The following is a 13,756-nucleotide window of genomic DNA, read 5'->3' on the forward strand; positions in this document are numbered from 1 at the left end:
GAATTTTTTAAAATAAATCGCACCTCATACCTGATATCTAAATCGATACCAAACTAGTCCTAAGCTAGTGTTTGAGTGTTGAGTCAAGTTCAACCTATATTGTAATTTAATCATTTTAATTACAAATGAGTATCTATACGGTAATCGTAGGTGCGCAATGTGCATGCGTATGCACGGTGAGTGATGTCGATCAGAAGATGTGTGCAGCTCTCGTCCACATGCATAGTCTACTTCTTATGTTCTTCGAACCCGAAAAAGCTACACTTTTGTGTGTGTCTACAAGTTAAGGCATCCGTACTTCAAGACTAGACTCCGCACATTGTGATGAATTTGTTCCCGCTTACATGGATTAAAGTAGTAGTAGCCAACAAAGTGCTACCGCTCTCAATCGTTCTTTATTAGTTTGTGTGGCATATATTCACTATCTTATCTCAGACTTCCTTTTCCTTCACATGGTTATACCTTTTCAAAACACACAAATGGTGACGAAAACTTTGTGGTGTATGAATAATTTGATGTAGGTTTATTATAAACAATTTTTAAGTCACGAAATACCAATAGGTCTTAACATTTTGATTGTAAATATTATTATCTTATATATAAATATAAAATATTCAATACGTGAATATAGATCGATTACTTCAGTTAAAAATTACATTAAATCTGGAAACATAATATAATAGACTTAATACAATAATTTATATTCACGAATCACTACTCTATATTCATATATTCATATGTTCGCATTTCACACTCTATATACTTCAGATTATCGGTCATAAGCACTAAAATAATTAATATATGGAAGAAAAAAAATCATATGGCCATCCACGATGTCAGATCCTTTATTCGCTAACATACTCCCTTTCCATGCTTCCTTCATATATAACGTATTTCATATCTTAAAATTTCGGATATTTAACCTTAGAATATGTTACATTATTGATAAAGTTATATGTCGTTCATGTTAGAATAATTTTCACTATAATATAGAAAGACTCGGTGGGAATCGAAGATGTATAATTGAAGGTGGGATAGGATATTGTTGTCGCGTCCAGTACTGAAATGACTATTATTATATTATTTTCAATATTTTACAACATTTTGATTTTTTTTCTATTTATACTTGTGCTTTTAGACTTGGTTTTTAAGTTATCCTAGAGTAGTTAAGTACATTTGTTATGTTAGAGACTACCGTAAACACATTTGTTATGTTAGAGACTTCGTACTTTTTATGGAAAAGTGTCAAGAGAGAATGGACATTATCATGAGAAATGAGAATGAACATAGACTGTTCAAATTTGCCAATGTTGACCAACATTAACAGACGTTGACTGACATTGACCATTGACTATGCACTAATGCATATAAATCATGCACTAAAGTAGAAAAATCATGCACTAATTCAGAGAAATAATACACTTTATCAAAAAAAATCATGCATTTTTAAAAAAAAACTCATGCACTTTTATTAAAACTCTTACACTTTTTAACAAGACTCATGCACTTTTTAACAAAATTCATGCACTTTATATTAAAACTCGTGCATTTTAAACTGAAACTCATGCACTTTACAGTAAATCACAATGCAATTTCTACAAGAATCCAAGCACTTTTCAACAAAACTCATGCACTTTGCAGTAAAACTCATGTAATTTTCAACAAAACTCATGCAATTTACGGTAAAACTCATGGCACTTTATTGTAAAACTCGTGCACTTTTCAAAGATCTCAAACACTTTTCAAACAGAACTGAAACTTTAGAGTAAAAGTCAAACACTTTTTAACAAAACTCATGCACTAACGTCCAGAAACCATACACTAATATCAACACATCAACCATGCACTAAAGTAAAGAAACCATGCACTAATACTAACACACCAACCATTGACCGACAATGATCGGTGTTGACCGTTGTTGACCAGACGTAGATCGTTGACCATGAGTGTTGACTATTGATCACATGATTGATTCTAGTCATTGAATTTAGAAAATCCAATATATATCGTTATTCTTATTTCTCACTTTAGTGCTTATTTTCATATAACCGGGATCCTACCTTTATTTATCAAAATCGTAGATTTTTGTCTTTAAATGATGGGATTTCATGTATTTTTCGTACTAACTGCAACGTCATTCTAGATTGGTGGATGTCATACACACTAGGGGTGGGGACAGTCGGTTAACTGGTGTTTTGGTTACCGAAGGCCGGTTAGTCGGTCGTTCGGTTAGTGGTTTTATCATACCATTAAGCTTGATTAATCATAGTCGATTAATCATCAGTTTCAGTACAGTTATTCGGTTAACCAAAATACTGTAACATATTATTATCTTGTAAGATAAGACCATAAATATTCGTAATTCATCTTCAATGCATGTTCATAAAGCTCGTCTAGAAAATCAATTCAAGCACTGTAAGAATCTGTATAGTAAGAGAATAGATCGTGGAGAATGGATAGAGTAGATAGTGACCGACATTTTAATTCTTCATTAGCAACGGATACGGAAAACAAGGTAGAATTCTGCAGGTTCACACCATGTAATAAATGAAATGCAAAAGAGAAGGAATTGAGTACATGGAATATGGACTGCGGAGGAAATAGTGCAACTACGTGTCCTAGTTTTTAGGGTTTGCAAGTTAAAAAGTAATTGATGTAAACTTGGAGTATACATATCTTTTAAAAATTGATGACTTGCTCTATGGCTCTGACTAATAACTAGTATTAATTAAGTAGATATGAGTGGGTACTAGCTAGGCACGCAAGAAATTAAAAATCAAATAAGCTAATTATCTACGTGTTAACTAAATAGGTAACAATATATCATATATTATTTCAGTACAGTTTATTGATTATTTTTATGTGTTTATGTTAATATTTATTTACTTATCTAATTCCATTTCCAAAAATATATTTATTATATATATTAAGACTCACCCAGTTAACTGAAGTTCAAAATATAGTTAACTGTATCTGTACCAACAAACCGATATACTCTTCGGTCAATTAACTATAACTGTTCATCGGTTATTATTCAGTATAATTAACTGGAAATTTAGTCGGTCCTCGGATTTTCGATTTGGTTTTTTCACACGATAAAATCGATCACTTTAATTACATTGTGTTGGATACTTAAATTGCTTAACCCTGTTTTGTTTTAGTGTTTTTGTCTGATTATTCAAGATGTTATTTCTCTTTACTACTATAACATTCGGTGTTAACCAAAAAACTCCCAAGTAAAAGCTGAAACCCTCAAACAGCATTCACCTACCCCTTCTTCCACCTTTCTTTCTCTGGAACCTAGCCTCCTCTTAGCCTCTCTCTCCATTCGTGTATTTATAAGTGTGAATCTGGCAATTGTTTCGATTTAAAGCTGGTTAGCCCCTAGCCGATGAAATTTGGTGGGATCTTGTCCTGTTGGGGTGGAATCTGGAGGATCTCTGCGGGGTCTTGTATCTAGGTTTGTCCTAGCTTGTCAAATCCTTCCATGGATCCCGGGAGTTCGTAGTTTAATCAAGTTCACATTTTATATGGCTCTGCTGGGTGCGCGGATTTCCTGGGAGATTTCTGCTCCTGCTCATGTGGTTGGTAGGACGGCGCTGTTTTTCTGCTGCCAGTGTGAGGACGAATCTCCCCTTTGATTATCTCAGTCTGTTGGTGGACGGCGGGCGAGATTTCCCTGCTGATAAAATCGTAGGTAACATCCCCTCTCTCCTAAAATGTACCAAATCCCTATTTATCAATGGAAAACTTCACCAATATAAATTAAGAGCTTTAGCCTTGGTTTTTATATACTCTGCCAGAAAAAATCTCCCTTTTAAGTTTTACAAAACTAACCAGCTATGTGTGTGTTTACTGAGGTTCTGTTGTGGGTTGGTGATTGCCTTGCATTGGAGAACAATGGACAAGGGGAAACAGATTGTTGGTGGACCAGGTATTACTTTATCTGATAATGCCAGAATCAACCTAAGTATTGCCAAAGATGAAATGCAAAGAAAGAAGAGGAATAAATCACCAAAAATAACAAATCTCAACACTCCTTTGAGTGACAAAACCAGCTGTGGATCGGAAAGGAAGGGGGGGGCGTGCCTCTTCTGTTTTCGATCCCACTGAAATGTTCAATAAACTGATTGCAGCAAGAGAAAATGGTAGAAAGAGGAAAAGCTTAACTCTGGTGGGATTCCTTGTGGGGGAACCCAAGGAATTCTCAAGACTCTTTGCCAAAATGAGGATTGAGTGGAAACCAATCAAGGGAACTATGAATTTTTCTATTCTCAAAAAAGGATGGTTTGAGATTGCATTCTCAAACCAAGGGGATTATGATCTCGTTTGGAAAAACAGACCATATCATTTCTTTAGCCAACTCCTCTTGTTAAAACAATGGTATCCTGGCTTCGACCCCACAACTGAGTCAATCTCTGAGCTTGATCTGTGGGCCCGTTTACACTACCTTCCGGAGGAATTTGCCAATGCGGAGGCTCTCGAGACTATCATAGAGGGCTGTCGCATTGGCAAATTTCTCAAAATGGATCTCACCCACAATAGCGAGAGATGGAACATGTTTACTCGATTTTGTATCCATACAGATATTGAGAAATCTTTTGGGGAAAACATAATCGTTCCGGATGAACATTTCAATCAAATTCGGTACTCTATTTGGTTCGATGACTTCTCTGCGGGCTGCGGTGCGTGTGGTAAGTCATCTCATGTCTACAAAGACTGCCCGAATAAAAATGCGGCTATTCCCACCATTAATCTGACTATCAAGAAACCCTCCTCTAAATCTCGTGTTGGGGAAGGTGATTCCTCGGGTACAGGAAATTGGTTTGTGGCGGGTAAGAATAACAAAATCGATGAAACCAAGTCAAAATATCCCTTTCCAACCAATAATAAATATTTGTCGGGAAATGGTGGTATCAATATTACCTATGAGTCGGAAGACTCGGATGAAATTCAGCAGTATATTACTAATGAGGAAATCTTTATGGACGCCCCGACTTTGATCGATGCGGCAGGTTGGTGCGGTTTATTGACTACGCTTAAAAATTATAAATGGATGGTGTTATTAAATAATTTTGTTATTTCAACATCTAAAATTCCTTTGTTTTCTGCTTGTTCAGATGGCATAAATTTACAAAAGAATCAGATAGATGACAGCATGAGTGGAAAAGGAAAACAGACTGGTAAGCCTCTTGATTTTTTTATGTGTTGTAATGGGTGGATTTTTGTCTGGTGCTGTGGAATCTGCTCACACCTCAGCTCGGCTCTTCTATGTATCAAGGGGAATGAGTTTAAACAAGAAAAAGTGGGGAATAGGAATGCAATAGAATTCTGGATATTGATTCTAAAATACTATACAAATTCTAAACTTTCTATTTGGTCTTGTGCAACGTCTTCTTCTCTGTCTGATTGGCAGGGGACCATTCCCCGGGAAGGGCTGGTTAACACTAAGGACAACAATGCAGCTGCGGCCTCTTGTGGCCTTATGCCGGCTCTGGCTCAGACCAAAACAAAATCCATTCCTCCAAACATTGATCTGGATGAAGAAGTCACGCGGGAAATTCAAATTAAAGTCGCAGCTGAATATAGCGAAGAAATTGAAGATCTGACTTTCGAGGAGGAGGAATATGATGAATTCATGATTGATGAGATCTTGGAAATGGAACAGCATGACCTCAATTCTGGATTGGCTACGGGTATTACTACGAAGGACGAGTTGTTGAGCATTGACCCACCGTTCACGGAAAAGGACCTCGATGAGTTTATGAACAATGACCAAGTGGGTAAACCGAGTATCAACCAGCTGATGGAAAGTTCCTTTGTTTCGGCTGAAAACTCTATCAACTCTTCTACTTCTGTGGTGAAGAAACTGGGTAACTTGGAAGTGAACAAAAGTAGCCCTACACGATCTACGTCAAGCAAACGGAAATTCAAAGAAGGAACGGAGGATACGGCTTCATCGGGTACGGTGGAGCGTAAAAATACCAAGGTGTAAGTTTATCTAAGGTTTTATGATTAGTCAAGGAATTCTCTTTTGGACGGATGTTACGGTGTTCTTCCATCGTAATCTTCCGATGTTCTATGTTCTCACTTTTTTGGAAAAAAACTCTCTCTGTAGGTTTGCTATCAAGTATCACCTAAATAAGAATTCTAGGACTAATCATGGTATCTATAGCTTTGATGTGTTGTTGATCTATGTTACCACCAGTGTAATGTTGTGTTTGTATTGGAAGTTTGCTTTGTTTTGGAAATATTTTGTCATTGGCCTTGAGAATTGTTTTTGTTGGTTTGGCCCTGTTTGGATTCCCTCTGGGCTTTCCACCATGTTGTTGGGCTTCGTCTGGAATAAAAAATGGTCTCAGGGTTACCTGGGGCTTGATAAATCATCTCCCAAAAATACCAATCAAACTAGGAGAATGTATTTGAGGGAACCTCCCTATGTAAATAACCTAAAATTAATGAGAACTAATTGTTGGATTCATGGCAAGCTTAAGAGGAAAAAGGACAACAGAAATTGGTACAACCTACACTATTGGAATAGAGCAACGTTTAAAAAAGAAAATAATAAAAAGAATAATAAGATTTTGATTACAAAACCATTTCTATTACGTAACAAATTGCTAGGATTAGTGTTAAAAAAGGAATTTGGCAACAATTATAAAGCTAATAATGGAAAAAAACTCAATAAACGGGCGATTAAATGAAGATCGGTCTTTGGAATTGTCACGGTATTGGAAGGAAAAATCTATGGACGGAAATTGAAGCACTTTGTAAAATTAATGGAATTAAGTTGATTGCCTTAGTCGAAACCAAATCGGTTCTAGGACCTACTAAAAACGTTTGGCGTAAAGCTGGTTTTGATTTTTGTCATGTTATTCCCTCCACTGGTTTAGCTGGTGGGATCTGTCTCCTTTGGAAAAGTTACCAAATGACAGATGAATCATGTGAGATTGTCGTCTCTACAGATAGATTTGTGGCTGTCAAATATAAAATCTTCAGCCTTGACATTAGTATGATGCTTGTTTTTGCGTATGGTCCTCCGGCCTTGGCTGGTAAAGATAATTTTTGGAGGGAAATTGCAAACTTCATAAAATCATGTCCGATCCCTTGTTTGGTGATGGGGGACTTCAATGAAATTTCATCCCCAGAGGAGAAATTCGGGGGTGCAATTCCGTCCATTTCTAGATTTGTAAGAATGAATAATTTTAAAAACACCTGCGAACTGTCAGAAATCCCGTGCTCTGGTAATAAATTTACGTGGAGAAAAAATAGGACGGAAATCTCAAATGTTTATGAGAAGCTTGATCGTACTCTGGTTCAATCTGAATTCTTACAATGGTTCCCTGACATATCTACACACAATTTTGCATTTTCATCTTCTGATCATTGCCTAATTACAACTACGTTAAAGAATAATATTTCAAATAAGGCTCAACCTTTCAAATTTGAAAACATCTGGACAGAGAGGAAAGATTTTGAGAACCTTGTTAGACAAGCTTGGCGATTGGATGTGCCAGGCTCATTTATGTACAAACTAGCAAAGAAAACAACTATGCTTAAAATCGCCGCAAAAAAATGGAACAAAACTACTTTTGGGAACATTTTTAGACAATTGGATGAAATTGAGAAAAAGCTAACTGATATCCAAAAAAAGATTCTCATTGACCCCCAACCTAACTTTATATATTTACAAGACAAGATTATAAAAAAGAAAGATTGCCTTCTTGCTTTCCATAAAAATTATTGGAATCAGAGGGCTAAAGTAAAACATATCAAACTAATTGATTCCAACTCGAAGTACTTCCACATGATTGCTTCTGGTAAAAGGAATAGGAAAATCATTAGAGAAATTAGGACCCAAGAAGGGACGGTTATTATTGGATATGAAAACATTAGGAATGAAATTAAAAATGACTTCCAAAAACGTTTCCAGAAAGGTTTTATTAATGTTGCGAAATTGGAGGGTTTCCTCAATCTCGTTGGAAGTGAGGTGAGTAGTGGTGACAATAATGAGCTGCTAAAAGAAATAACTAATTAGGAAATTAAACAAGCCATTTTTAGCATTGGTCAAGGTAAATCTCCGGGCCCGGATGGTATGTCGGCTATTTTTTACCAAAAATATTGGCATATTGTTGGACCAGTGGTAATTAAAGCTATTAAAGGCTTCTTTCATTCTGGTCATTTGTTAAAAACAACTCAATCATACTTTCATTACACTTATCCCAAAATGTGATAACCCCACAAGTACCAATCATTATCGGCCGATTAGCTTGTGCTCAACTATATATAAAACAATCTCAAAAATTCTTACAAATAGACTTAAACCAATACTTCAAAAACTCATCCACCCTCTCCAAGGTGCTTTCGTTGCTGACCGAGCAATCCAAGATAATGTCCTAATTGCTCATGAGATTTTCCACTCATTTAGGTCTAGGAAAGGAAAAGAGGGTTGGATGGCCCTAAAACTGGATATGGAAAAAGCTTATGACAAGATCGAATAGGATTTCCTCTTTGCGGTCCTCAACAAATTTGGTTTTCATGACAAAGTGATTAATTGGATTAGAGAATGTGTTACTACGGTATCCTTCTCTGTTCTTGTTAATAATGGACCAACAGATCTATTTTATCCTGTGAGGGGTCTCAGACAAGGTGACCCTCTCTCCCCATTCTTATTTATTCTATGTGCAGAGGTTTTTGCAAGGAAAATTCAGTTTGTAAGTAATGAGAATAAAAACATAGGATTCCCCATCATTAGGGATATGATTAATATTCCTTTTCTTTCCTTTGCGGATGATATCATAATCTTTGCAAAAGCTAAACTTGCCGCTGCAAGAACTTTAAAAGTTATTATTGATGATTTTTGTGAAATCTCTGGTCAATGTGTTAATTTTCATAAATCCGCTCTACAAACTACAACGAAAACAAATAACCAGGCTAGATCAGCTATCCAATCAGTCCTAAATATCCCAGTTACGACCGCATTGGAAAAATATCTGGGATGTCCAATCATCAATGGACGAGTAAACAAAGATACTTTTAAGGACATTATTCTCTCGTCAAAAAACCAGCTAACAAAATGGAAAGCCTCTTCCCTGTCTCAGGAAGGAAGGGCGACACTGATTAGAGCTAATCTAGCGGCTAAACCAAATTACATTATGCAAAGTTTTATGCTACTATCTTCTACTCACGATGAACTCGATAAAATTAATAGAAATTTCTTCTGGAATAAAGATGGAAAATACTCCCCTCTAATTGGATGGGACAAAGTATGTAAATCAAAAACAAATGGGGGAATTGGGATTAGGAAAACGGGTGTTATGAACAAGGCACTCCAAATGAAGCTCCTATGGAAAATCTTGGCGGAGCCAAGCAATATTTGGGTCAATATTATTAAACAAAAGTACCTGAATGGTGGCAATATTCAGGAGTATATAGGGAAAGGGAAGAATAAATCGTGGCAATGGTCACAACTCAGTAAGCTTATTCCGGATTTCTCTAAAGGCTTGGTTTGGTGTTTGGGTAATGGGGAATCTACACGTTTGTGGAAAGACCCGTGGCTTATTGGGAAGAACATTGGAGAATTTAGGAGGGATAATGTGGATGTGGAAATCGATGAGAAAGTTAATACTTTAATTAAAGACCAAAAGTGGGACATGGACAAATTGAATGAATTTTTTAACCATGAGGGTGTTGTTGCTATCTCTAATTTTCCTCTCCCAAATAATAATATTCCGGATAAGATTATGTGGTTCCCAAATAAAAATGGTAACTTTAATACCAAGTCAGCTTATGATCTGCTAACTAAGTCAGGTAGGCAACAAACTGATTTTTTCTCATGGATATGGAAAATTGACACATACCCTAAAGTTAAGAACTTCTTATGGAAGATGGCACATGACGGGCTTCCTACTAAAAGGAACCTGGCTAAAAAGCATATTGCTGTGCCGCTTAACTGTGTCAGTTGTCAGAGTTTTTCGGAAGATACCGTCCATCTGTTCTTTAAATGTCCTTTTACTATCAACCAAATCGCAACCCAGGATCATTCAATCCTCCAGATCATTAGGAATCTACAAACAGACAATTCATCTTTAAAGATGATCCTTAAGAATTTATTCGGTCTCTTATCAAAGGAACAAGCGATACACTGGCAATGGTCTGGTGGGTAATTTGGATGTTTAGGAACCAATGTCTTTTTGAAACATGTCAGGAAAAGAAAATCAGGAATTTAAAGGAATTTATTTCAAAACTTAGACAAAACTGGAAAAAGACGAAAAATCTCAACAAAGATCGGTGTGAATTGGTAGATGGTCTTCAGCGGAAGGGAAGGCCTGATACTAGAAGAAAAAGACAAAAGATCCATTGGAATAGGGTTAAGGTTAATTTTGACGGTGCGGTAAGTATGAATGGAAAGGTAGGAATGGGGTTTGTTATTAGGGATTCATGCGGGAAAATAATTGCGATGGGAAATGAGTGTGGGAATAACCTCTCGGCCATCCAAGCTGAGGCTTGCGCCCTTAGGCTTGCCACAAAATGTATCAAAGAAACGAATCTTTCTATCGTGGAAATTGAAGGTGACAACTTGTGCATTGTGCCTGATGAATGTGTTGAATGGCATTTGGCAGTGTCCCTGGGAAATTAACCAAATTGTTAACGACATTTGTGTTAATCTGATGACTTGTCCGGCTTTTAAGTTCTCGCATGTTTTTCGGAAAATCAATCAGGTGGCTGATCGAATTGCCAAGTTGGGTTTGCTGAATGGTGTGAGGGACTGGAGGGAAGATTCAGAGTTGTTGGCTCTCATCCGTGATGATGCTCTAGGGCGGCTATCGTCAAGATCTTTGTAGCTCCCCTAATCTTTTCCTTTTTCAAAAAAATAAAATAAATAACATTCGGTTAACCGAAATGCCAGTTAACCGACTAGGTTCCCTACTCTTTCACTTTTGAAGGGAATACGGAGCTGTCTGCAGTCATCAATCAAATCTTACAAAAAGGACAACAAATCTGCGTAAAAAATAAAATGAGAACTGTACGGAGCATGCATTTATTTGCGCGAATCCAAAAGGACAATAAATTGCAGAAACAAACCCGAAGCAGAAAAGCCTCACCGCCTCAAATGGAGATCACCAGCTTCCGCTTCCCTTCATCTCTTTCCATCTTACTCCTCCTCACCTTCCTCTCCTCCACCACCGCCAGAACGTCGCCGGTTCTCGTCTCCGACGGCCTCCACAGCCACACTCAAAATGCTTACCTACAACTCAACTCACTCCCCTCCACTTCTTCATCCGACACCTGTGAACAAACCTACGGTTTCATGCCCTGCACTTCCACCTGGCTCGGAAATTCGTTCCTCATTCTCGTCTATGGCTTCTTGATGTACACCGCTGCCACTTATTTGTCAAATGGCAGTGAGCTTCTGTTGGAGATTTTGGGACCGGGGATTGTTGGCGGTCTTTTTCTTCCTATTCTCGGAGCTCTCCCTGATGCATTGCTCATCCTCGGTCCGTTTTTCTGTCTGATTTTAGTTTATTCACTTAATAATCTGATTTTTATTTGCTGATTTTGATCTCGTTTGTACTGCAGTATCTGGATTGTCTGGAAGCTCAGAGACGGCTCAGACTCAAGTGTCAGTTGGAATGGGACTGCTAGCTGGCTCCACTGTCATGCTTCTCACTGTAATCTGGGGTTCGTGTGTCATTGTAGGGAAATGTGATCTTCAAGGCTCAACTGCCATTGATGGAACTGATACCAAGGGCTTTAGCTTAACTGGTATGTCTTCTGTGTGCTGATTTATCTTCTCTGGATTTAGAGCTCTGATTCAGTTTTGTGTAAGAAATTGTTGATTGGTTTTGAAGGTTCTGGAGTTTCAAGTGATATTTGGACCAGTTATGCTGCAATGATCATGGTTGTGTCTGTGATCCCTTTCCTTGTTGTACAAATACCTCAGTCATTTCTCTCCACTTCAGGGAGGCGCTTATCCATCCTTGTTGCCCTTGTTCTCGCTTTGGCTCTTCTTCTTAGTTATTGTTTTTACCAGGTGCTGACCTTTCTTTCCAATAGATTTATGTCTGATTACATGTTGATGAGCTTAAATACCATACAAAATGTTGCTTGAGAATATGAAGATAATAAGCTATAATGAGAGAACTTGAGATCATATCAAGTGCTGACTCTATGTATAATGATATCATTTTCCTTTTGGTTTTTTGGACAACTTCTTGAACCAGATTGTCCAGCCATGGATTCAAGAAAGGCGTATAGAATACGTGAAACACAAAAGACTTATTTCAGGTTTCCTTGGACGATTGCGAATGCGTGCTCTAGGAAGGTTGACTCATGAAGATGGAAATCTTAATCATCATGTTGTAGAGAGGTCAGTATATATATGGGGTATAGCTTGAAGGACAGTTACCTATATGTTCTGATACTATTAACATCTTTACTTCCAGGCTATTCAATGCAATCGACGTGGACAAAGACAATTACCTAGTAAAAGCAGAGTTGAGGGCTTTTATAATCGGATCACAGTTAGACGATATGAACACAGATGAAGATGATCTTGTTGAGAAAGTAATGAAAGATTTCGACATAGAGGATGCAGATTCCAAAATTAGTCTTGATGAGTTCAAGGCTGGAATTAGGAAATGGCTTGATGATATAAGAGACGAAAGACCTTCGTCCGGCGCAGTGAACCCAGACACCATGAAGTTTCTGACTGATGTTCATCAGGTTTGAAAACATATATACATAACTCATTCCTTCTCTTAGAGCCTCTAATATGTACTAACATTTATTGCAGGAATCAACTAGACAGCACGCGTTGTTAGGGGGGGAGGGTGAAAATAACCGCGAAGAAGGTGATAATGAAATGGAGAATCCAAAGAAAACCATTATCAAAGCAATCTTAATGTTGTTATTAGGAACTGTAATAGCAGCTATTTTTGCTGATCCTTTGGTGGACTCTGTGAATAACTTCTCTAGTGCAACTGGCATTCCTTCTTTCTTCATCTCCTTCATCTTCCTACCTCTGGCCACTAACTCCAGTGAAGCAGTGTCCGCCGTTATTTTCGCTAGTAGGAAGAAGAAGAAAACCGCGTCTTTAACATTCTCCGAGGTAACTCTTCTAATTAAACCGTACTTTCTATTAAGTTATATAGTCTGATTTTTTTTGTCAGTTATATGGAGCTGTGACAATGAACAATGTTCTTTGCCTGTCGGTGTTTCTGGCTCTTGTGTATGTGAGGGGATTAACATGGAACTTCTCGTCTGAAGTTGTAGTTATACTCATAGTGTGTGTGGTAATGGGGCTCTTGGGCAGCCTTCGAACAGCGTTTCCTCTGTGGACTTCAATTGTGGCGTTTGCGCTCTACCCGTTGTCTTTGTTACTGGTTTATGTTCTTGACTATGTTTTTGGATGGTCATAGATTATCTTTGATTTTCAGCCTTTTGCTTTGATGTTGGTCAATATTGTATTGTTTCATGTTCTATACCAAGATTATCTTCATTATTATTCACAATTGGCTTTGTTTGTTGCCTTATGTTGTGTCACTTATCCCTTACCAAACAAACAAAGGTGCCCACCCCTAACGGTCAACAATCCAAGCATACCTTGGACACGATCAAGACTCAATCAGATACAAATACATTAGCTCCTTCGTGTCGCCTCGTTTAGCCTTATTTTAATTTACTAAATTATGGATAAATTTAATACTCAAAATTTTAACTTGAACATATGTTTTAACGCTAAAAATATCTACAA

General features: G+C 37.4%; 1 protein-coding gene across 1 annotated transcript; it reads left to right on the forward strand.

Annotated features, from left to right (window-relative positions):
- The first annotated feature begins 11,035 nt into the window (after positions 1–11,035).
- On the forward strand, positions 11,036–13,421 carry LOC141251467 (uncharacterized). Its single transcript, XM_073670326.1, has 7 exons — positions 11,036–11,498; positions 11,581–11,766; positions 11,853–12,034; positions 12,225–12,370; positions 12,447–12,726; positions 12,797–13,111; positions 13,173–13,421. Exons 1-7 carry the CDS (start codon positions 11,036–11,038, stop codon positions 13,419–13,421), a joined length of 1,821 nt encoding a protein of 606 aa, XP_073526427.1.
- The last annotated feature ends 335 nt before the right edge of the window (positions 13,422–13,756 follow it).

Source organism: Phyllobates terribilis, unplaced genomic scaffold, assembly GCF_046119375.1.
Source record: "Phyllobates terribilis strain yellow unplaced genomic scaffold, ASM4611937v1 Scaffold_7097__1_contigs__length_39982, whole genome shotgun sequence".
NCBI classification, from domain to species: domain Eukaryota; kingdom Metazoa; phylum Chordata; class Amphibia; order Anura; family Dendrobatidae; genus Phyllobates; species Phyllobates terribilis.